At 37.6% G+C, this 24,018-nt stretch overlaps 2 protein-coding genes across 5 annotated transcripts in view; one reads left to right on the top strand and one right to left on the bottom strand.

Annotated features, from left to right (window-relative positions):
• XPA (XPA, DNA damage recognition and repair factor) overlaps window positions 1–24,018 on the top strand; it is a 91,774-nt gene that overhangs the window by 32,856 nt on the left and 34,900 nt on the right. Inside the window, exons 3-8 of the mRNA XM_059073281.2 lie at window positions 666–771; window positions 3,297–3,462; window positions 5,372–5,489; window positions 15,068–16,575; window positions 17,193–17,325; window positions 20,031–22,290. Coding sequence (XP_058929264.1) covers window positions 666–771; window positions 3,297–3,462; window positions 5,372–5,489; window positions 15,068–15,216 — 539 coding nt within the window. The 3' untranslated portion in view covers window positions 15,217–16,575; window positions 17,193–17,325; window positions 20,031–22,290. The remainder of the gene's footprint in view (window positions 1–665; window positions 772–3,296; window positions 3,463–5,371; window positions 5,490–15,067; window positions 16,576–17,192; window positions 17,326–20,030; window positions 22,291–24,018) is intronic.
• The window catches only part of NCBP1 (nuclear cap binding protein subunit 1), a 133,802-nt gene continuing 128,186 nt past the window's right edge, over window positions 18,403–24,018 (bottom strand). For 3 of the 4 annotated variants that reach the window (XM_067039745.1, XM_059073236.2, XM_059073238.2), the window contains 4 exons: window positions 22,358–22,472; window positions 20,847–20,975; window positions 20,247–20,360; window positions 18,403–18,928 (listed from right to left, as the gene is read on the bottom strand). In XM_067039745.1, the coding sequence (XP_066895846.1) occupies window positions 18,815–18,928; window positions 20,247–20,360; window positions 20,847–20,975; window positions 22,358–22,472 (472 nt within the window). In that variant the 3' untranslated portion in view covers window positions 18,403–18,814. Of the gene's footprint in view, window positions 18,929–20,246; window positions 20,361–20,846; window positions 20,976–22,013; window positions 22,473–24,018 lie in introns of all 4 variants that reach the window. The other variant, XR_010841612.1, reaches the window with a different exon arrangement.

Genomic DNA, 24,018 nt, shown 5'->3' with positions numbered 1-24,018 from the left:
CCTTGAGATGGGGAGATTATTCTGGGTTATCCAGCTGGGCCCAGTGTAATCACAAGGATCCTTAAGAGTAGAAGAGAGGCAGGAGAGAGTCAGGGGTAGGTGTGATTATGGAAGAAGCCATAGTGATGTAAGAAGCTGCAGTTGCTGGCTCCAGCTTACATCCCTGGAGAAAGGAAGTCATGAGTCAAGGAATGCAGGTGGCCTCTAGAAGCTGGAAATGGCTGGTAATAGGTTGTCCCTCAAAAACTCCAGAAAGGAGTGCAAGCCTGCCATCACCTTGACTTTAGCCCACTGAGACCTGTGTCAGACATAAACTACAGATCTGTGGGAAAATAAATTTGTGTTATTTTAGCCACTAAATTTGTGGTAATTTGTTATACCAGCAATACAAAAGTAATACAGGTACCTTACATGTTGTTTGAGTTCAGAAATACTGGGTGAGTCCATAATTTTTTCCTTTATGTTATTTCCTTTTTCTTTTCTTTTTTCCTTAAAAAAATTTTTTTAGATAAATGTAAGATTACTTAATCAAGGTTTTATGTTGTCTTTTACGTAAATATGTTTGTATCAGGCATAAAATACATGCTGGTAAGCTAATAAAATAGAGGAAGCTCTATTCTAATCACAAAAAAAGGCAACTTATAGATTAATCTTCCTTTCTTTAGGACCTGTAATGGAATTTGATTATGTTATATGTGAAGAATGTGGTAAAGAATTTATGGATTCTTACCTAATGAACCACTTTGATTTGACAACTTGTGATAACTGCAGGTACTTATTTTTATTTCAGAGCATGTTCTAAATTACTAAAATTTAATGTTTGCTTGTAGGTTTAGGGCAAAACAATAATTAGATCCATTTGGATTTAATATTTTCTTCATAAATGTTTCTTGTTTTGGGAGTTTCCTAAAATTTCTGTGTTTTCCATTTTGCTAAAGAATTACAGGAAGACTGTGCTTATCAACGTTATGCCACATAAATATGAAGGATGTCCCTGGTTCTTCCATCGATATGTCCTTTTCCTTCCTGCTGGGGGGTTGGGGGGGCATTAACCATCTCTCAGTAGCAGGTTCCTAACCCTTCTCTCCCCCCAGCCCCTAAGGATCCCTTTGTTTCTTTCTTACTTTGACTAGTGTGTGTTGATACCTTGGTCAGAGGACTGCCACCTTCAATGAGAGGAAGGAAGTATAACACCTCCAGCTACTCTTCTGGTACTCAGAACACCTCTTTCCATTCATTTTCGACTCTCCTGAATTGGCAGGGGAGAGATTAGATGAGGAAAAATCACATTCTTCTGTCATTCTTTTTCTTCTCCTAGCCTTTATCTCTTTTTGTATCACCACAGAATATGACTCACTCCACTTGCTTCTCCTATCCCTACTGCTTACCTCAGCCGAGTCCTGTGTTGGTGTCTTTCACACCTACAAATCCCACCTTGGATTCTTACTTAGCCCTCTTATCTGTTGCCTGTCCCCACTTCTTGTACGTACAGTCCCAGATCAACTGCTCACACGCCTGGTGGACCTGCCTTTTTAGAGTCCCTGCTGCAGACATCTAGAGCCATGACCACTGACTTGTTGCTAAGTAGGTCCTTAGAAGATAGAATGGGAGATGTTTCTGGTCTCTTGATTAGATCTGTGATGGGAAATGTTCTGCTACCCACTGGAATTGTAAACTCTGTTCCCAGTGATGTAACAGTGTCATTAATGCACACAGTGGTTTCAGGTCCACAGTGTGATCTCCTTACAGGACAGATTAGTGTTTGGGAATTAAATGACCACACATAACCTTACTTCCATGAGAAAATGGAAGCAACTAATTATCAATTTAAAGAGCTATGTAGTAGTCTGGAAATACACTTTTAAAATGTAAACATAATTAGGAATACAGCCCTCCATTGTATTTGTTTTTCCCAACATCTTTGACGATTATAGATTAGTACAATGTAGTTTACCTGTCCCCTCCTTCGGTGTATACTTCCAAATTATTTAGTCTTCTTAAAGTTATTCCCAATTATAACACCTCCCCCCAACGCCTGTCCTATACCTATCTCCTCGTAAGTGTTCACCATTTCAGTAAAAGCCAACTTCATTCACTGGCTGTTTCTCTATCCCATGTTTAATTCCAAATCCATTTGGGTCTATATTTAAACCATATCCTGAATCCATCCATTTCTCATCCTCTGTACTATTACTGCCTTAGACTGGGCCCCTATCAGCTCTAGCCTGGACCACTGCAGTAGTACTCTTGTAACTGGCCTCTTCCCCCACTTTTGCACCGTCAGTCTCTTCTCCATGTAGCATTTTACTCAAAACTCTTTAATGGTTTCTAATCCATTTAGAATAAAATTGTCTTCACCGTTTCTTACAAGATCCCTGCCTGTCTCTGACTTTATTTTCCATCACTCCTCACCATCACCTACTTTAAGCATTCTGGTCACGCTGGCCCACTTGTTGTGAACTCCATTTGCAAAGCACACTCCTGTCCTAGAGTCTTTGCACTTTCTCTTCTTTCTGCTATGAATGTTCTTTCTCTAGCTATTCAGAATGTTTTCTGACTTCTAAAGGGCCCTGCTCAAATGTTTCCTCATCAGTGGCATTCTCTGATTTCCCGATCTCTCTGAAAATTTCTGTTCCTTTACCATGCTTTGTATTCCTTTATAGCACTTTTATCAGTCATCATGTTTGCTTATTGACTGTCTTCTCCTAACTAGAATGTAAGCTTCCTGAAAACGAGGCTTTGTTTTATTCTTTGCTGTATTCCTAGTACCTTGAACAATACCTAGCATGTAGATGGAGAACAAATGAATGAGAAGAGCTATGTAATTGACTGTGTCTCCATTTTTACCTGGGCTTTGAAAAAGCTCAGAGCCAACTGGAAACTCAGCTGTGCTTGGTGCATTTGGACCTTGCATGTTTATATTCCTTATATCCTGCCTGTCCTGACTTTAAGCCTTATATTTTCTTTCTCATTATTGAGTCTTAGTTCTCAGTTATATTTGCTCTGTTCATGTAAGTTATTTCAAATACTTTGTGGAAAAGAGGGACTTAGTAAAAAGAAATTCTTAACATGTTAAATAACATGGGTCTGCTGCTAATATAAATAGCGTCTCAGAATTAGTAAAAGAAAGTATTTTTCTGTTGGAATTCTTATGCTGCTAATTTGACCGTGAGAGTTTCAGGAAAAAATATTTTATATGTTTCTTTTGGCATGTATGCCCCTAGGTTTTGGGACTGTTAGAAAATCTAACTTATTTAAAACAACTACTTTATATAATGGACTTAATCTGTTTTCAGAGATGCTGATGATAAACACAAGCTTATAACTAAAACAGAAGCAAAACAAGAATACCTTCTGAAAGATTGTGATTTAGAAAAAAGAGAACCAGCTCTTAAATTTATTGTGAAGAAGAATCCTCATCATGCACAATGGGGTGATATGAAACTCTACTTAAAATTACAGGTCTCTAATAAGTTATATTCAGTCTTTTTTTGTTTTGTTTTGGTTTTTTTTGTGGTTTGCGGGCCTCTCACTGTTGTGGCCTCTCCCGTTGCGGAGCACAGGCTCCGGACGCACAGGCTCAGCGGCCATGGCTCACGGGCCCAGCCGCTCCGTGGCATGTGGGATCCTCCCGGACCGGGTCACGCGAGTCCGCGTCCCCTGCATTGGCAGGTGGACTCGCAACCACTGCGCCACCAGGGAAGCCCTATATTCAGTCATTTTAAACCCTGGGTCGGGTGAAGTTTTAACAATGAACTAGTTATAATTAGTTATTACTTACAGAAAGTTAAAAAGATCCTTTTCATTTTATTGTTTTACATGAGTCATAGTCATACATAATGACATTTAATAACATGTTTACTTATTTTGCTTTTTGATGTGGCACTTTGAAGCAAATATATTACTATTGGGTGATGTTAGGGGTACAATTTGGAAACAAAAATGCTTGAAATAGGAGTCAGCCCATGTTTCCCTTGCCCACCTACCGCCCAAATAAAATCATTAAAAAAAATTTGGGAATTTCACAAATGCCCAGAATCTAACTCTTCCTGTATCTGCCCAAGAATGATGCAAATATCAAATTATTCTTTTTTTGTGCCATTATATAAAAAATAATTGGGAGGCATTGCTTTAGAGCACAGTTTGATTGGAATATACTAGAAGATCCTAGTATCTTCTAATAAAGAAACCACATTGTAAAAGCAGACATATACTGAATTTTCACTAAATATAATACACTGTAGATTAAGATTCACCATCATTTTATGTACTATTAAACATGAAAAAATGCTGCTAATTAAACTGACCCAGTGCTACCTTATCACTTGGTGCTTTTATTTTATTGAAATAGTGCCATTAGACTTACTTTAGGTTTTTTTTTGCTATAAATCATGCTTGTGTGTACATAAAAAGGAAAATGCAAGTACCACAGATTTATTAAGGTATTCCTAAACTTCCTTACATTCAGAGTCCAATTCTTCTGAACCACTTCTTGACTCAGAGTTGTTAAAGTACCATTAAGTTACATTAGTGATGCAGCATTTTCAGGGATGTTAAATTGTGGAAAATGTGATGTTTTAGAATTTATGAAATAACAGTATATTACTTTATGTTAAGAAATTTCAGTTTGGCTTTATCGATTGATATTTTGGTCCCTGTAACATATTGTGAGAGATATCCTGAGCATAATTCTCAGCGTGTATATTATTTCCCTAAATGTAAATAAATATTATAAAGAGTGTATATATATATATATATATATATATAATAAAGAGTACATATATATATTCCAAGGTTTTTAAAATAGAATAAAGACTTGTTAGGTCATTCAGCTACCAGAATTTTTAAAGAAAATTCATGTTTTGAAGATAAGAAATTAGTCACGTGGATGGAAACTGTTATTGATTCAGGAGAAGGGTAGTAGTGATTGATTTCCTGTGATGGGAGATTTCTGGAGATGACCTCATATTTAGATCTGATATGGCTAATTGGTCAGCAGATTTTTTTTGGTGATCCTGCCAAAACTTGATCAAACCCACTGACTACATGTAGTTCTCTTGATTCACATGAAAACAAAGCAGAGAAGTGATTGCAGTCAGAGGACAGCTTTTCTATTTACACTGGCACACCTGGTTTTATGGTGCTTTGCAGATACATAATCTAATTCATCATACATTCACTGAGGGTTTCATAGGTTTAGATAGAGATAGTATTAGAGTTGTTTCTTAGCAATATTTTAAAACTTGTAAATTTCAAATAAATACTTACAAATTGCAGTTAAGTTAGATCACTCTTTGGCACCTATGGATTTAATAATTATAACTATTTTACAACAATGAATCACAACTAATTTATGGATTCTGTATTTCAGATTGTGAAGAGGTCTCTTGAAGTTTGGGGTAGTCAGGAAGCATTAGAAGAAGCGAAGGAAGTTCAACAGAAAAACCGAGAAAAAATGAAACAGAAGAAGTTTGATAAAAAAGTAAAAGGTAATTGGCTACATTTACATCATGAAGGACTGTGCTCTACTGCTTTGCAAAGAGCCTTTAGCTAAGTTCTTCCACTTTAAAGATACAATGTCACCGTTGGATTGGAAATTTTGGGTTTTTTTTTTTTTCATAAATTGAAGAACAAAGACTTAAAGTTTGCCCTTGGTAAGTTGGTGTTTGAGACTCTCAGTCCAAACCTCACTGCAATTCTAAAACATGTAAGCCCTCGTCGTCAGGAGAGTCATGTTTTTGTATAGGAACGGCGGTAGGGTCAGGAATGTACCCCTGGTTAAGGGTTTGCCCTCAATGCAATCTTAAATGTGACCCACACCGTTACCAAAAGTGAAGTTTTCCACCAGCAAACCTCTCTAATTGCTTAAAATGAAAAATAATGCCTAAGTCTCAGTGATCTAATTTAGCAGCTAGAAGGAACCTTCTAATGTCAGATAGTCCAATCACTTTCATATATGAATAAAAGACCTGGAAAGGTAGAGTGACTTGTTACATAGGTGCTAGAGAGTTGGGACTGGAGTCAGGATTTCATGACCGAAAGTCTGCATTAGTACATTCATTCCTCTGTCCATACATCTGTCTATCCACGTGACTATCCATTCTTTTTTCCATCTATCTCTGTATTTATTTGTCCATGCATCCATCCATGTATGTGCAGAAGTCTGTCCATCCATCTGTAATCAGTGTACCCAACAATTGCTAAGTGACAGCTGTTTTCCAGGCTCTGTGCTAACACAAATGCTGGCGTCAACATTTTGTCAGAAGAGAAAGACTGGTAAACTTAGTCATAATCGAGTGTGGTAAGTACTGTGACAGTGATGAACATAGGGTGTTATAGGAGCACAAAGGGCACTTGTTGGCTGTATCACAAATTCCCTACAGAGAATCTTAAAAAGTAGACATAAATGTTCTTCATACAGTAGAGTGTCAGTGTGGTGTCAAGTGTATGTAGATAACATGTATTCTCTGTATATACAGGGTTATACATATACTAAATTGATCCATTTAAAATGAGTATCGTAGCCATAATAAGTAATTTTGCTTATGTGTTTAGGATTTAGAAGAGGTTTTGGAGGGTGAATGAAGATAGTTCAGATGTCTTAAAAACAAAAGAGAAAAAAAAATTGAATGTAAGCCTACTTTGTTTCTTCTTATTGTGAGGGAATTGTTTCCCCCTTTTCAGTACAAGAGTAATTCATGTGTAGTGCAGAGCAGTTAGAAACCTATAAAGAACTTCTATCCCATAATTATACTACTCAGAGACAATCATCAGTAACAGTTTAATGTCTATTTTTCTAGTTCTTTTCTATGCATAGGCCCTTAAAATTTTTTTATAAAAATGGAAGCACAGTTGGACATTTATGAAGTTTATCAAAACTTCTCTGTATTTCAGTTTCTTCAACTATAAAAATGATGATAATACCACCCACCTTATAAAAGTTTAGTAAGGAATCAGTGAGACATTACACATAAGTTGCTTAGACGAGAACTAGGGCAGAGTCACATCCCATAGATCGTAGTATTACTATGGGATATTATGTACCTGTTATAAGAATATGGCAGTTCTGGGCTTCCCTGGGGGCGCAGGGGTTGAGAGTCTGCCTGCCGATGCAGGGGACACGGGTTCGTACCCCGGTCCGGGAAGATCCCACATGCCGTGGAGCAGCTGGGCCCGTGAGCCATGGCCGCTGAGCCTGCGCATCCGGAGCCTGTGCTCCGCAACGGGAGAGGCCACAACAGTGAGAGGCCCGTGTAATGCAAAAAAAAAAAAAGAATATGGCAGTTCTGCATGTGTTGCTGTACAAGGATACTCTTTAGAGAAAAGTTTTATTTTTTTCCCCTGTAGATATTATATAATGAAGGCAGGTAAAAGATCCACTTATATATCCTTGGATTTGGGTGTAAATGTTCAAATATTTGTCAATGATTGCTTTATTCTTTAATTACAGGAAGTGAATAATAGTTGAGCATATTTGAAATTTCTAATTCAGCTTTCTTAATTTTGATTACAAATGAAAATTTTGATATATAAAATTGATCAACTTAACACTAAAGAATAAAAATCAAAGTTTAATAAAAAAAATTTATCAAAGACAGACAACCCCATGATAAACATCCTTATATACATCTTTATATAAATTAGTTACTTAACATATCATTTCCTGAATCAGAGGGTAATAAGCACACTTTTATGCCTTTGTAGAGAGGTTTCCTATAGCAAACTATGCCATGTAAGAGCATTTCATTGAAGATTCGTCCCCAGATTAGCCACTTCTGTACCACAGTCTTCCAGAATACCTGCAAGGGCCAGTTGAGAGGATTTGGAAAGACTTCTTTTGAATTTGGTCCTTTCTTTAATCTCTTCCATGTTTTACCCTGACCCTTCTTCTCTTCCAACATCAAGGAAAGCCTTGAGGGATCAGGTAACAGAAGGCACCTTGAGGGGGTGTGAAAGAGGAGGGCACATTGATAGACTAATCACATATCAGCCTAGATTTTTTGTTAGCCCCAGCTCCCTGAATCAACTCAGCTCTTCCCTTTCTGCTACCTCCTCAAACCACTTTCCTGATGGTATTTTGCTGTAGGTAATAATATATGGATAAAAGAATTAGAAACTTACACCTTCAAAGTGATGAAATATTTTAAAAAGAGGGTCTATCTGTAGTTTTATTAGATACTATAATACTTCTGTAGTTTGGTCAAGATGTCATCTAAAGGGGACTAAATTCTATAATTTGACTAACAGATGATGGCCTCTTTAATTTCTTTATGCTTTTTTTCTATAACAATTCTATTAAGATAGTCATATCTATTTAAATTTTAGCATGAATAGAACATTTCTTTTAAGATGTACACAGTTCACATGGGTATTTTTTTTTTAAAGAAGTATAAACTCAAACATAATTGGCTCTTTTTCTTGCTATGTTAAATTGCTGCTATCATCTACCAGATAAACTACTGTGGATTTTCCTCATCCTTGAAGAGTTTGAATTTGCCCTAAATTTTTTCTTGGACCTCTTAAGACTGGTTTCTTTAATTCAGTTTATTTCTTGTTTGGATGAAGCATGTTTTTTGAGGAAATTTTCCAAGTGGTTACAAGAATGGTTTATTTTCTAAGACCCTGTTATGAATCTAAGAATGTTTTTCTGTTTCTCTTGCATATGAAAACCTGAGTTCTCTCTCAGTTGTATAAACATTACTCCATTGTCTTCTGGTGTTTAATGTGCAGAGGTCAGTGCCATGCCTTCTTTAATTATGGCTTCTTCTTGTTGATTTACTTTAGAGTTTGGTGGGTATGTTCCTGTCCTCCTGACTAGGCCACAAAGGGCTGAGAGTGGAGTAGACACTGTAGAAATTAGAAACAAGGAGCTTACTATGCACTTTGCTCAGAAGGCTCAGAACAGAAAGGAATAAAAGCAAATCTAAAAGTTTTTTTAGTTCAAAAGAAATTGGAGCCTGGTTCCTCTTGGTCTTCTGATTTTGATCCACAAAGAAGCTGACACAAAGTTTACTTCTTTATGGAAAGGTAAGAGATTACATTTACCTGTTTTTAGAATATGATCTTCTACTTCATCAGTTTGAGAAAGAATTGATTATAGAAAATTATATATATATTTGATATATAGAAAATTAGATATAGAAAATTATAGATATTGTAAGGTATATATATAAATTTAGACAAGGTGAAAGACAAAGAATTTCCTTGTCGGCAAGTTCAAATTGTTACAGATCTCTTAGATCCAAGAAGGCAGAAGTAGAAAGGATGGCACCACTGTGCTTAGTTAAACTAGATTTTTAAAAAGGCAGTATGTGTTGGCCTGGATATTGGATGGGAACTTTGAATTGGTGCAAATACACAGAACATTTCGGGTTTGCGTGGCTCCTTCCCACAGATAAGGTGGCTGTAAGGCTTTTCTTTAAAGTTATACTCAGCTTTCTCTTAATACTGGTAGAGGTTAGCCTTCTAAAAAACAAGGAACAATTAATCTTCATTGTTTGTTAGTATGCACTTTTTTCCCCAGAAGAGGTGGATGAGAAAATCCCATTTGGGGGCTCCTTCTAAGTTTGTGAACATTTTACCTTCTGGGCCTGTGGTTATATTTATGACGATTTTTGGGCTTCTCTCAGGGGAGTTTGAAGGACAGTTTCCTATCCTCAGTTTTGGAGGACAAAGTAAGATCAAAGCTTCATATGTTATTTTGTTGTTATTTCCTTGTGATTTTTTTTTTTTCCCCTCTCGTTACCAGTGGGCACCCTATGTCAAAACTTCCTGCCCTCCCATCAGGTATTTAGAAGTATCTGGTCTCTCTCCACTAGTTCTTTTATAAGTTTACCTGGTAAACAGCATTGGGCTTCTTTGAATACAGGCTGCCTCTTTTGCAAAATGAAGATATTAAGCTGAATAAAATACAAGTTTTATAGTGGTATAAAATACAGTTTTCATTGAAGCAAAGATTTAGGGGAAAACTTCTTTGGGTAAAAAATAGAAACAGTCCCTGAGGATAATCAGTAGCAAGACTGATGGTTATCATGAACAATTTTATAACCTTCCCAGAGACGTAGTCTGCAGCTTTTTGTGTTGTGAAATCCTAGGCCAGTGGGGCCAGGAGGTTGGAACGCGGTAACCGCTGTTCTGTTCTCCAGCCTCGGTTAGGCTTTCAGGGCTACTTGGTATGTCCCTGCTCCACCCCCAAGGTTTTCTTAGTTTTCCCAAGGCCTAGCAGACCTTTTCTCACTCTTCTAAAGTCTCTAATCTTTCCACCTCTTCTTCTCATTCTCAGCAGTAGGTAGTTGACCTCTACTTTCCAAAGTTTTAAGATGCTTAAATGAAGTAATGTGAAAAACTTTCTAATCCTTATGTAAACAAATTTTTTATTTCACCAGATATTGACATTTTGCCACATTTGCTTTTTTCTCCCTCATTCACATACACATATTTTGCTGAACCATTTAAGAGTTACTTGCAGACATTGTGATTCGTATTAATACTGAAGCATTTATCTACTATTAATAAGGACATGTTTCTGCTAACCAAAAAATAATCACACTCAATAAACAACATTAATATAATGCTTTTACCTAGTACATAATCTGTATTATTTGTCTTTCCCCAGTTGTTCCAATGTCCTTTATAGCTTTTTAGTTGTTGGATCCGGGGGCCAATCAAGGATGATGCATATCCATAGTCTCTTTTAGTTCCTCAGCCTTTTTCTTTCATGACATTGTCATTTTTGAAGAATCCAGGCCACTTGTTTTGCAGAATGTCCCAACGTTTGGTTTATTAGCAGTTTGTTTTCTCACGATTAGATTCTGGTTGGTTACCTCAGGAGACACATGGCATCGCTTAGGTAAGGCAGTGTCTGCCAGATTTCTCCATTGTAAAGGTACCCTTTCCCCTTTGTAATTAATAAGAAATCTATGGCTGACTGACACTATGTGAACATCTCATTCCTTAAGTTTCACTCAGTGGTTTTAGCACCCAGGTTGAATCTTGCCTGAGTCAGTTATTATTAGGGTGGATATAAATGGTGACTTTCTTTTTCTGTTATTTCTACAATTACTATTTGGCTTCTTTTGGAAAGAAGAGCTTTTTTTTTTAGTACTAGTTGGATTCATGGATTCTTATTCTCAAGTAAGTGTTACAGTCTGTCCATTCCTGTCATTATTCATTTTGATGCCCAAATTTGGCCATTGGAAGCCCCTTCAATCTAGCTACTGTCTTTTAAAAATGTTTTTATTTGGAAATAATTTCAAACTACATAAAATTGCAAGGATAAGAATGGTACAAGGGACACCCAGATTCTTTACCCAGATTTACCTATTAACACTTTATGCCATTTGCATTCTCTCTACACACACGTTTTTTTCTGAACCATTTAAGAGTAGGTTGTGTACATTGCCAACCCTTTTTTACCCCTAAATACTACAGTGTGTATTTCCTAAGAATAGGAATATTCTCTTACAAAAGTATAGTATTGATATTTTTATCTAATCTGTCATCCATATTCCGTTAGTTGACCCAATTATGTCCTGTGTAGTTTTTTATTCTAGTACAGAATCCAGTCTAGGATCAGGTATTGGCTTTAGGTACCAAGTCTTCGTAAACTACTTTATTCTGGAATATTTCCACAGCCTTTATCGTTTATGACACTGGCATTTTTGAAGAAGTCTTTTCTCTTTCCCTGCCTGCCTTTTTTGCAGTAATGTTTTTCATTTGGGGTTTTTCTGATGTTTCCTGGTGGTTAGATTCGGGTTATTCATTTCAGGTTGGATAGAACATAAATGAAGTGACTTTTCTAGGGCATCACATCTGTAGGCATGTGATATCCGTCTGCCCTCAATGGTGATGTTAATATTTATTTTTGATGAGCAAAAAAACCCTGTAAGACCACGTAAAATGTCCTGCTTCTCAACACTTCACCCTAAATTTAGCATTCATCCGTGGATGGTTCTTGCCTGAATCAGTATTTAGTATGGTGGTTGCAAAAATTGTTTTCTACCTTCAGCGCTCACTCCACATTTAACCAGTTGGAAATCGGCATTCTATAGCATCACTGCCCCATTTGTTTATTACTGGTATGGATTCATTAATTCCTATTCTTCTCAGTGGCTTTTGGTTCATTTCTGTCCTCAATTATTTTGGTGCTCAAATTGTTTCAGATTTGGGCCCATAGGAGTATCTTCAAGCTAGGTCTTGTGTCCTTCTGACATGTCATCATTCTTTGAGCACTTCTTTCTAGCTTAAAACACGTGTATATCTATAATATATAATTAAGACCTTGAGTTTACACTGATATACCGACTTCTAATCCAAAATTTTAGGGTTTATTCTGGTTTTCTTCCTTTCCTTATTTGTAATTTCCTTCTTTGACAGTGAGAAACCTGATTTCCATCATCCTTTATAATGTATAGTTATTTGATTAGTGCCCCTGAATGTACCTAATTTCCCTTCACTGTTGCTGCCTCCTCTCTAGGAGACCTTCCTTATCTATCTTGGGCTCCCTCCCCCCCTCCTCCCCTTCCCGCCCCATGCCCACTTTACTTGCTCCACCTCATGGCTTTAAGACTAGATTGGTCATGTGGGGAAAGAAGGGCAAGAAAATGACAGACTTACCAGTTTTGTTTTGTTTTGTTTTAGTGCCTCCTAGCACAAGGTTTTCCAGGAATGTCTAGTAAATACTAAAGATATGGCTTTATTGTCATTATAGATCTTGACGGATTAGCTGAAGGATGGGAAGAAAAGCCATAAAGTCAGTATAAAACCTTATGTTCAGTTGTGACAGTTATGGCTAGTAAGCTGGATTTTTAGTGTTAAGAAAATAATTTTCTTATCTCTAAGTTCACATAATGCACAAATTGGGCAGTTAGGTTAGCGACTGGGATGCAGTCAGATTTTGAGAGATTTTCCTTGTGGGGTAGTAAAGGGAAAGTGGCCAGGATACCTTACATCAGAACAAAGTTGTAAAGTAGGTATTGGAACTTGGACAGGAGACATCTTCCTGTCATTATCTGAAACCATGAGGCGTCTGTGCAGTTCTGGTCAGCATATCATTTATCTTTTATTTTAAAAATATCCCAAGGTAGAAAAATAAAAGGATAAAGGGCATTCCAGATATGTCTAGAAAAATGAGGGTTCTTCAGAATATGAGAGGATATAGGAATAAAGGTTAGAGTTTGGATGAACATGATTTTCTCCCTAGTTTGGAAGCTGTCTGGAGGTATATACACTGAAGCTTGAAAATGTCTCAGATAAAGTGCTTTTCATGTTGGAGGTGTATGAAAAGGCATCACGGCTTAGTGGTTAAGAACATGGCCTGAGCTAGACTGTGCCTCTGCCTGATCTTAGGCACAACTTATGTAACTTCTCTGAGCCTTAGTTTTCTCCTCTGTAAAATTGGGTTGATAGTTGTACTTATTGCAGTGTTGTGAGGATTAAATGTTTATAAATAAAGTGCTTAGAACAGTGCCTGATACATAGCCCTATTTGCTTGCTTATCCTCATGGTACAAATAAAGGCTGAAAATACAAAGATTCAAGTAGTATTTTGATAGTACCTATCATAGTAAAATGGATTAAAGAAAATGTGTGTGATTACTTGGTGTACTTTGACTTTTTAAGGTTGAGATTATAAAAGATAATGATCATACCCTCCCTTAGGTAGTGATGCTGTCAAAGACAGTGCAGGGCTTGATGGATCATTGGTCAGAACAGAAAAATGAAAACAAGTCGTGTTGCTTTTTATTCATTAAACTAGAAACTGAGATGTTATTAGCTTGTTAATTTCTGATTAACACAAAGCATGTGGTTTCTTCAGGTAGCATGCAGTGTGAACTTTAGAATGTCCTAGTCGCTTTTCAGAGCATCCAACATAACTTTTCTTTGTGAAAATGACATTTTAACGTGATGTAGTGGGAAAAGTTCTAAACATTGGAATAAATGACCTGGGTTCCCATGCTATCTTTGCTCAATTTCCTTAGCTGCAAAGTTAACTCCATGGTTCTTTCCAGGTCTTAATAGTCAGTGATTCTTTTATATATGTCGTACTTTGCAACGATTACTAGCAATTTATGTCCTAAACTATTGCTCTCATTTTATAGGATAAAGAATTTAATTGACATAAGGTCAGTTGCACGAGCAGCTTTTCTAACGTCAGCCATGAACTAGTGGCGAAGTTCTTGGCTTTCTAGTTTTTTTGCAAGCAAAGTTTGACTGGCCTCTTAGAGAAGTAGCTCCTGATTTACAAGGAATTTAAAATGCTCCTTGGGCTTCCCTGGTGGCGCAGTGGTTGAGAGTCTGCCTGCTGATGCAGGGGACACGGGTTCATGCCCTGGTCCAGGAAGATCCCACATTTCATGGAGCAGCTAGGCCTGTGAGCCATGGCCGCTGAGCCTGCGCGTCCGCAACGGGAGATGCCACAGCAGTGAGAGGCCCACGTACTGCCAAAAAAAAAAAAAAAAAAAAAAGTGCTCCTTATCCTCAGTCATCCCAGCTGATTGCCCTTTCCTGCTGTGGCATCTTGTTTTCCATGGTCAGCTGCTCAAACAAACCGTTCTTTTGCTTGTCTTCTGAATCTGGTTTTTTGCAGTCCCTCTAGTCCATATACCTCAATTCTTAATCTCTAGTCCATATACCTCAATTCTTTTTGTGTGTGTGTGTGTGTGTGTGTGGTATGCGGGCCTCACTGTTGTGGCCTCTCCCGTTGTGGAGCACAGGCTCCGGACGCGCAGGCTCAGCGGCCATGGCTCACGGGCCCAGCCGCTCCGCGGCATGTGGGATCCTCCCGGACCGGGGCACAAACCCGTGTCCCCTGCATCGGCAGGCAGACTCTCAACCACTGCGCCACCAGGGAAGCCCTACCTCAATTCTTAATCTCCTGTTTCACACTAACTCCAACAATCACATGAATGATTTCACAGGCCAAACCAGTGAGTGAGATAAGAAAGTAAGCTTGCCAAATCTGTATCAGCAATTTTGACTTGTTATAAAATTAAGGTGTAAATCACATACGGTTCAAACACACAGCTGAAATAGCACCACTGAAAAACTGGCTTTTATTTTTCTCTTAGAATTACGGCGAGCAGTAAGAAGCAGTGTATGGAAAAAGGAGACAGTTGCTCATCAACATGAGTATGGACCAGAAGAAAACCTAGAGGATGACATGTACCGGAAGACTTGTACCGCATGTGGCCATGAACTGACATACGAGAAAATGTGATCTTTAGTTAAGTGATATGTTTTATAGTGTGGAAATTTAGATTGATCTTGTTCAAAATTCATCAAAATGTAAAGTCTTCATAGATGAATGAAACACTTGTATAAATAATGCTTTAATAATTATGTATTTTATGGCTTAAGAACAAGTTTCAGTTAAGGTCTAGCAGGTCTGGTTGTGGGCAAAATATTGAGTCTGTGACCATTTTTTCTACAATAGGGATGGGAGCTGAGTGATAGAATAGGTTCAAAAATGTTAGGTTAGAGCTAAAATTAAGAAATAAGCAACCAAGACAAACCCTAGATTGGGGTAGGAGGAAGAGTTTTTAGTAGTAAAGGCAAAAACTGGCTGAACTGGATTCTTATCCCAAGAAACAGCAGGGATGGTGGTAGACCACTGCACCCCAGAGGCTGGGCCAGGTCTTTTAGACTACTACTGTCTGCAAGTCAGGGAGCAGGGAACAATATTGCTGGGACAAGTTTTCTGTACCCTTAGGGTTTACTACTATAGATCTTAATATTAGTTTCCAGATAGCCCTTTTCAAATCTGGATTAAAATGGAAAAACAACTATATTGTTTGTTGATCAAAGGTAGTGATGTTTATCATAACTTGTTAACATTTACTGAGCATTTACCATGTGCCATGCAGACACTATGCTAAGTGCCTTACAGGTATTCTCATTTAATCCTGGGAGGGAAGACAGCTTGCTTCTGTGCTTAACACTTCTAAAGGAGTGGTAACCTACAACCTGACATCACCCCAGACATCTGGATCAAGTTTAGGTAGTCAAATATTCCTCTGTCTTGTCAAAAGGATTACAAGGTAGTTATATCTAGTAAGAGCATTTGGTCCCAAGTGCTTGATTACAGGGTCTATGCATTCTTTTTTTGATAAAAACAAATTCAAGTTACGATAAACTAGATATTTTCAAGTTCTTTGACAGGACTTTTTATCCTACTGCTACAAATAAATAGGAAGTTTTTGTACATTTTCATTTCTCTCTCTAGATCAGCTCTTGGAGATTATGCTCGAAGAAGGGCAAAAGTCAAAAGTCAAATCCAGAGACTTGAGACTATAATTACTAATTGTACTCTATTTAAGTATTCAATACAGAAATGTTTAATATATTTATCGAGTGTTGATTTTTTTTAATGTGTTATGCTGAATATTACAGCTCAGTAAAAAGCGATTCCAAATGGGCAGCAAGAACTTCTTGGGAAAAAAAAAAAAAAAACACCTTCCCAGCAAGTAACTAGGGGTTCAGGCTGCTGACAACAGCACTACTACATTGGGAGACAAGAAGCTCTAAAATCACCACAAGGACGTAGTTTCAGATTCCACTTACTACCTGTGGACCTTGGGTAAGTTACTCCATGGGCCTGTTTTTCTGTCAGATGGGTATAATATAAGGACTTTCATGATGATTAAATATGGTGAATCTATAGCATCTGGCACGTAACAGCCAGTTGTTAATGAGCACATCATATCATCAAGACCAGTATAGTTAATAGACTTTTCCAGTTGAGGTGGGCTTCTAGTCACTCTTCACCTTCATCAATTTAGGACAATCCTGGTATCCAGCTATCACTGACAGCCAGATCTGCTTTACTCAGGTTGCCAAGTTCTGTCCTCATCTTTCCTTTTCAGGTATAACTGTAGATGAGTAAGTTATACAAGTCGCTGCCAAATGCTTTCCAGGAAAAGCAAACAAACTTATCTTCATATGAACTGCTTTCTGAATAATTTCCTGGGAGATTGAGAGTTAAGGAAAAGTATATGTTCACTTTGACAAACGCATGTTAAATGGCATCAGCACAGTTTAATAGAATCGATTTATTGCAAGGTATGACGTACAGTGACATGCCATTCTTTTGTCTGTGTGAGCTTCATTAGTGGGGAGAGCAACTGTTGAATGTTTGCTCTTGTACCTTTATTTCTTCAAAATTCAGTCTCTGATTCAGTTTTTTCATATACCTAGCTGCCAGACTGGGTCAGAGCAGGGTTACATCAGTGAGCAACTGTTAGAAGCAACCATTACACATGAAGAGATGAAGAGAGGGTCCAAGAGAAAGGAGGTGAAAACCTAGAAATTCCTCTAGGATTTGGATCAAGTAAGTATAACCAGCCAAACTTTGCAATACATTATGAACAGATTACAAAGCAGTTTAGGATCAAAGTTACCAAAGCCTTAAATGGTTATCCTTTAGCTTCTTGAGGGCAGGAGCTGTTTCTAATTATGTAGTTTGTGGGAAGGAGGAACAGTGTAAACAAAGCAAAGAACCTGGGTTTTAGTTCCCTTTCTGCCAGTAACTTGCCATGCAACCTTAATCTTGTGATTATTTGTTAAATGGTATGGTATTTTAAAATCCTAGGAATTTCCATCTATTGAGTAGACTATCTTCTATAGCCACTAAATGTATGGTAAACCGAAGAGACCCCATATATTAATATGGAAAATACCTAATGCATCATAAACTTATGATGTATTAAGTTAACAAAAAGATTGTACAAATGCACAAAGATACTTCTAGTTGTGAGATTACTGGTAAATTTTTCTGAAGGTTTAATGAAAAAAGTCTAAAAATGCTAGGATGTGGAATGTCAGATAATCCCTTGTGTGTTATTTAACAGTGTACTTTTATCATCTTAGTTAAGCCTCACCACCATATAGGAAACAGGCTCTGGAATTAGTAGTTACTTGGCCCACCCAGACTCCATAGAAATAAAATCCAAACCTACATCTAATGCCAAGTATAGTTTTAGCCAATCTAGCTACTTCTAAATCCCACTTTAGCATGTATGACCTGACAGATGTTTCAGATTTGAGGAAATGACCAGATGTTCTAAGATGACGATAGTTCTAAAACTTATCTGCACATTGGAATTACCTGGGAGCTTTAAGAACTACCAATGAATGATGTCCGTGTTCCACCCCCAGAGAATAAGAAAAAAAAAAAACAAAAAAAAAACAAAAAACAACGTTAGAGAGCCCCAGGTGATTTATGTTCAGACGAATTTGGGAACTTCTACTCTAGTAACAGCTTTAAATAACAGTAGTGTCTTAAAATACTACAGTAATGAAAAATACTTTGAAGAGGAAATTTCAGATGGAGGTAAGAAAACTCACTTTTAGTAAGAAACCACTAATTTTAAAGTAGACTCAGATGATAAATCATGAAATACCAAAGTTTAAAAAACATATTTTCAGTTTTATTTCAGCCATGTTAGGTTAACCATGAGCTGTGAAAAGCTATGCTACTTGATAATAAACCCATCAGTTCTATACTACTTTGTAAGCTTGACCTCTAGTGTTTCACATACCTCAAATCAGTTATCTTTTTTGTGCCTTACGGAGAAAAAAATATCAGAAAAGTTGTATCTGTCACATAATACATCCTATGGTCACTGTCACATTACTGTCATTAGGGAATATCTGCTTTTTAGGGGGCAGTTAAAGGTAATCAATACCATCAGTGTCCTGTCCTCCCCCTCTGCTTCAAGAAAGGATGCTACAAGAAAGCAAGCGTTCAAACCATCAAAAATAAGACGTTATTTTGAGATCTTAAAAACATCTTGATAGGAAGGGGAAAAAAGTGACCCTTAGGCCTGCAGGGCACAGAACTGCTGGAACACAGCCAGGATATGAGGGTCTAATTCAGCAGTGAAGAGCAGGTTCTCAAGGGTCACCATGTACTGCTGGATTATTTGGTGATGCTGTGGACACAGAAAAGGGGTAAGTGTTTAAGTCAGGAGAAAGAGCATATAAGCAATCTTGCAGAACATTCTCCTCAGCAGCCCACCCACACTGGAATGATGGGAAAGAACAGGAAAAAAAAAAAGTGGTTTTGCTAGCAGGAATAATAGGCCCCTGAAAAGCCTCAACATTAAGAACAAAAGGATGTTCAATAATTTAAAAAAATCCAGTTCTGGCCTGCTTCTGTGTAAATGCAATTCATACTTCAAGGCAGTGGCAGCAGCACCTGCTACTATTCTAGATGACGTTCAGGTGCGTCTCTCCCCTAATCAGGACAAAATACAGTATGACATTTTAAAAACTGTCAGGACAGGGACTGATCTAGGAAGATTAAAAAAAAGGGGGGGGTTGTGGGGGAGGTGGTATACATTACAAATAAGAATAGCACTGTTACTAAGTAACTATGGTTTTAACCATGGTCCCTGAAACAAGAAAAATTTGGAATCATTTCTTTTTGGTTAGGGCTTTAGTGTATCTCTTGCAAAAGAAAAATATGAGAGAATTAGCCAGTGATCTGTGAAGTATTCCACAAAACAGGAAAGCCAAACCTCATTTTTTTTTTTTTTTATCTTTAAAAAATAAAGAGGTCATCTGTCTTACTGAAAATCAGTGACTTGTTGAGCCTAACTGGAAAAAAAAATGTCAGAAAATGAAATAGTTTCTTCTATGTGTACATATATAAACTTAGATTCCTATAGGACTACCTAGGGGCTGTTAAAGCTTTTAATTTGACAGTAACTAAAAAATCTAGAATAAATTTTTGTTTGGAGGCTTAAAGAACTTTTCCCCCCTCTTTTATGCCTTCTGCTTTAATCACTCTTTTCTAGAACAAACGAGGATTTGGGGTGTCAGTGTCTGAAGATACAAAGGATTTAGTTCCACTCTCTTATAGATCTTTAACTTAAATCTAGCAGAGAGTAGGTGTTGCATTTTGCTTTCTATAAGGACCTCAGAGAACTTAAATAGTGCCTCCAAAAACAAGGTTATCATCTGCACATTGATTTATTCTTAAAATCTACTTACTCTTCCCTTAGCATTTTTTCTCTATATGTTGTATTACAGCTAGGCTCTCCAAAGAGAATGGCAATTAGGAGTCTGAATGATACAAAGCCAATTTAAGCCTAAATATTGTGATGAGCAGCAGCAGGAACAAATGGACACTGAAGGGCTTACAGGTGCTACATAATAACCTCCTGACAGATTTGATGACTTTTTAAAATGGAAAATCCCTGTGGCTGAGAATAGTGATGTTTACTATACAATCAGTTTTCCACAAACCTGTAGGAAGATCTGCTGGAGCCTCTCTATACAGTTCTTATACCACGGTGTTAACACACTGGTCCCGTCAGTTTCACATCGTACCAAGTGCTCAGTCAAGATCATGATAAAACGCTGGAAATGGGGTATAAAGTTCCAGAGGTGTCAAAAATTTACTTTGGAAACAATCACATTTTTGTAGAAAAGCAGTGATAATGAGTTACATCATTTTTAGCAATACCCGAAGACCTTTAATGTCTATTATGCTAGTAATTTTTCTTAGAACCTGTTCTAAGGACATAATCAGAAATGTTAACAGGAATGTATACACAAAAATCTTCAGGAAGGAAAACAATCATCTATCAATAAATAGATCAACAATTGGGAATAATTAAATATGAAAGTAGTATCCATTTTTTTTTAAAGCAAGGAGAAATGCTCATGCAAGAATGCTCATTAAGTAAATAACAGAATTACCTCCAGTTAGTGAACTTTTATTTTTCCCTTGTAAACTTTTATATATTTAAGATTTTATAAATGAATATGTATTATTTCTGTGATAAAAACATTTTTTGAAATGTACTGTTTCTTTGAACATATCAATGTCCCAAGCCAAGATACCTGAAATATGACAAGGAAGAGATTCTTTTGTTCACTCTGAGCAGATTCCACTTTTTCCTGCAGTCTTTCTATTTGTTCCTCAAGAGCCCCATCTTTCCTGTCACTGCTTCTGTCATCATCATCACTTCGCTACCGAATGCAAAGGAACAAAGGGAAAACACCATTTAGGAATGCAGTGTGTTAAATCCCATCAAGTAAATCTTAAGGATTTTATTGTGTCTGGTCAAATGCTATTTGAAGACTTGTATTCTATAGTAAAAGTACTCCAGTGTCCCAAACATAAAGGCAAAAAGTCCCAAGTCCTATGAGAACCTCTTATCTAGACCAGGGAAATTCAGTGGCACTTGGGTAATTATGGTAGATTTGCTATAAAGCAGAAGTAAGTTATGCCTTTTATAAGACAGCCCACTCAAGGAGGAAATACGTGTCACATTTTCCCTCCATTCAAAATGAAAACAGCTTTGTGCTCCATGGAGAATGTACAGCTGATTTTTGTTATTCACCATAGTCTGTTTTATGAAATTGCTGGGAACCCTGAGTTTGTGAACACTGAACTGCTGCTCCTAGGGGAAACATAGGGTTAGGGTCTTGGGAGCCTCTCATCATAACACTTTCATCACCGTAGATCTGCGATGCCCTCACAATAGCCACCAGCCACGCATGACACCTGAGCACTTGAAATGTGGTTAGTGTGACTGAAGAACTGACTTTTAAATTGTATTCAAATTTAATTAGCTTATAACTAGTTACATGTGGCTGGTGGTCACCATATTGGACACCACGTATCTAGAGAACAGTGGTGTGAAGTCAAGTCTCTGGAGTTTGTACATGCATAAAACGGGGATGATACCATTTACCTTACAGTATTTTAGATCTGTGAGTGTGTTTATATACATACACTCAGGTATATATGAATGTCTAGAAGGAGACTAGCACTCGAACCTGCTCTAGTTCATATAAATCATTAAACTTGCTTTTACCCTCTACTCTGACAAATGTGCATAACTGGAAATTCTGTCGTGAACAATACCAGCACTGTTTGCTAAATCACAGGATACAGCCAGCTCACTGTTTCTGCCCCCAAATAGCTAAAATACTTAACTTCTATATTAATATGCAAAGTATCTTATAGGCCTGGGAATGACTCCCCCCACTACCCAACCTTACCGGGGGAGTGGTGAACACGGACAATCTTCTCCCTCTTCCCCTCTTGCATCAGAAACTTATAGAAACACAAGTGTCCTCCTTCCTTCTCCTTCCTTTTTGGGAAGGCAAACATGAAACTGATCCAGAGATGGAGAACTCTGGAGAAGTGAGGTTTGTGGCTTCCTAAACAGGTGCACCGTGCAGAATGAGAGAACAGCAGACCCGAGGTCCGTCCCTTCCTCCACTTCTACAAACAGCTCTGCGTGATTTGGTCTCGAAAAAATAAGTTCCCATCAAGGTAATGAATATTTGCAGAAGTTTCTGGTATATTTTCTTTGACCATTTACGGTCAACACACGACTTACCCGTTTATGTTGCCTTGCGAGTTTTTCTTTAGCCTCTTCTAGCTCTTTCTGGATCTTAAGAACGTGTTTGTTCATCTTACGAATTGTGGAGTGCAAAATTTCCCAAACAAACAATCTTAAAGTAATAAGACATTTGATTACTATATGTTAAACTATACTCATAGAAAATAAGACCTCTCAACTTTCATAACCTACTCATTCTTGAGGTCTTATATAGCCTTCTATTCTTTAGGCAGAATAAGGCATTATCTCTCCAGCAACAATTTACGATTTTTCTTGTATTGTCAACTGTGCAAAACATCTAGCTCCACCCATTACTCAGGTGAGCTTCCTGAAGGCAATATTGGGTCCTTGTCATTTTTCTTATTTCCATCCCCTACTAGACACACATAGAAGGTATGTGTACATATTCAATGAAATGGCAAACCAGAAAAAACAGGTTAGGAACAAAAATACATTTTCTCTCTTCTAAATGTAAACACTAAGTACTGCAACTTGAAATGGAAACAATCCGAGGCTCATCTGCATGGTTTACACTATCGATATTTAACTAGCAATTTAACTAGCAAAAACTCTGCCAATTCTCTTGAAACACTTAAGAATCTCATTAGTTGGTAATAGCTATCAACTGCTAGGCTTTTAAGAATGAGATATTTATGTCAACTACTTTCTCAAATTGCTCAAATACCAGGATCACCTGTAAGTGCTTTAAATGTTTGTTGCATCAATATGCATGTGCTTTTTAAAGTAGCTTCTTAACTGCTTGTATGTCTATACACTTGGTCTCCTAACCCCGGGATATACAGCACAGAAGAGTACTTCTTTCTACAGATTTTGATCTGGATGATGACAGTTTAAGTGTAAGATAATAAACCAATCATTTCATAAAACTCAAGGTCTAGAATGTTAGCAGATAGGATAAAAAAAGCAGAGTACTTTAACTCTGGAAGGGGTGGTCAGGGAAGGCTCTGCAGAGTTAGAGTTGCAGATGTAAATCATTCAGGATAATGGCTAACACATACTTGAGTTGTCAGTTTTCTGAGATTTTGCAAGTCTGAGAATGGTCTGATGCTGCCTTCATTTGTGAGTACCTACTTGGCTGGTATGATAAGCTTTAGACCACATTCCTTTACCCTAAGGATTCAGTTTGCTGTCCCAGTCCTATCAGTTATAAATCCTATGGACTCAACTTCATGTCTAAGAACCAAGCTTAATGAAGTCTCTTTCCTTTAGGAGGAATGAGTCTAGAATGAATCTTCTCTGTATTAAATCTAGGACTTCTATGACTGAGGTGAGACCTCCCTCCCCCAGAGGCATTCAGGAGCCCACCAGGCTTTCCTCAGTCCCTCCATGATGTGTAATCTATGACGGACTGTGATTTCTACCAGTTCCTGGGGTGCATTTCAGGTCCCCAGTGGAGCTGGAACTCCTGCCCATGGATCCTTTATAAGCATTTCTACTTGACTAGTTGAGTCCTAATTCAACTTAGTGTGTCCCTAAGAGACACTGCAACCGGACTGGCTGTGTGGATTTCCATTGTGCATGAATCTTTGCCAAGTCTAGCCCTACCAGATTGGACCATTAATATCAACCTGGTTTGGACCAGAATTTGGAGCTCATGTATAAGGCACCACATGTAAACTAATTCTTAGAGAACAGGA

Source organism: Kogia breviceps, chromosome 8 (assembly GCF_026419965.1).
Source record: "Kogia breviceps isolate mKogBre1 chromosome 8, mKogBre1 haplotype 1, whole genome shotgun sequence".
NCBI classification, from domain to species: domain Eukaryota; kingdom Metazoa; phylum Chordata; class Mammalia; order Artiodactyla; family Physeteridae; genus Kogia; species Kogia breviceps.
The sequence above is the reverse complement of the archived record's forward strand: the minus strand, read 5'-3'. Positions and strand labels throughout refer to the sequence as shown.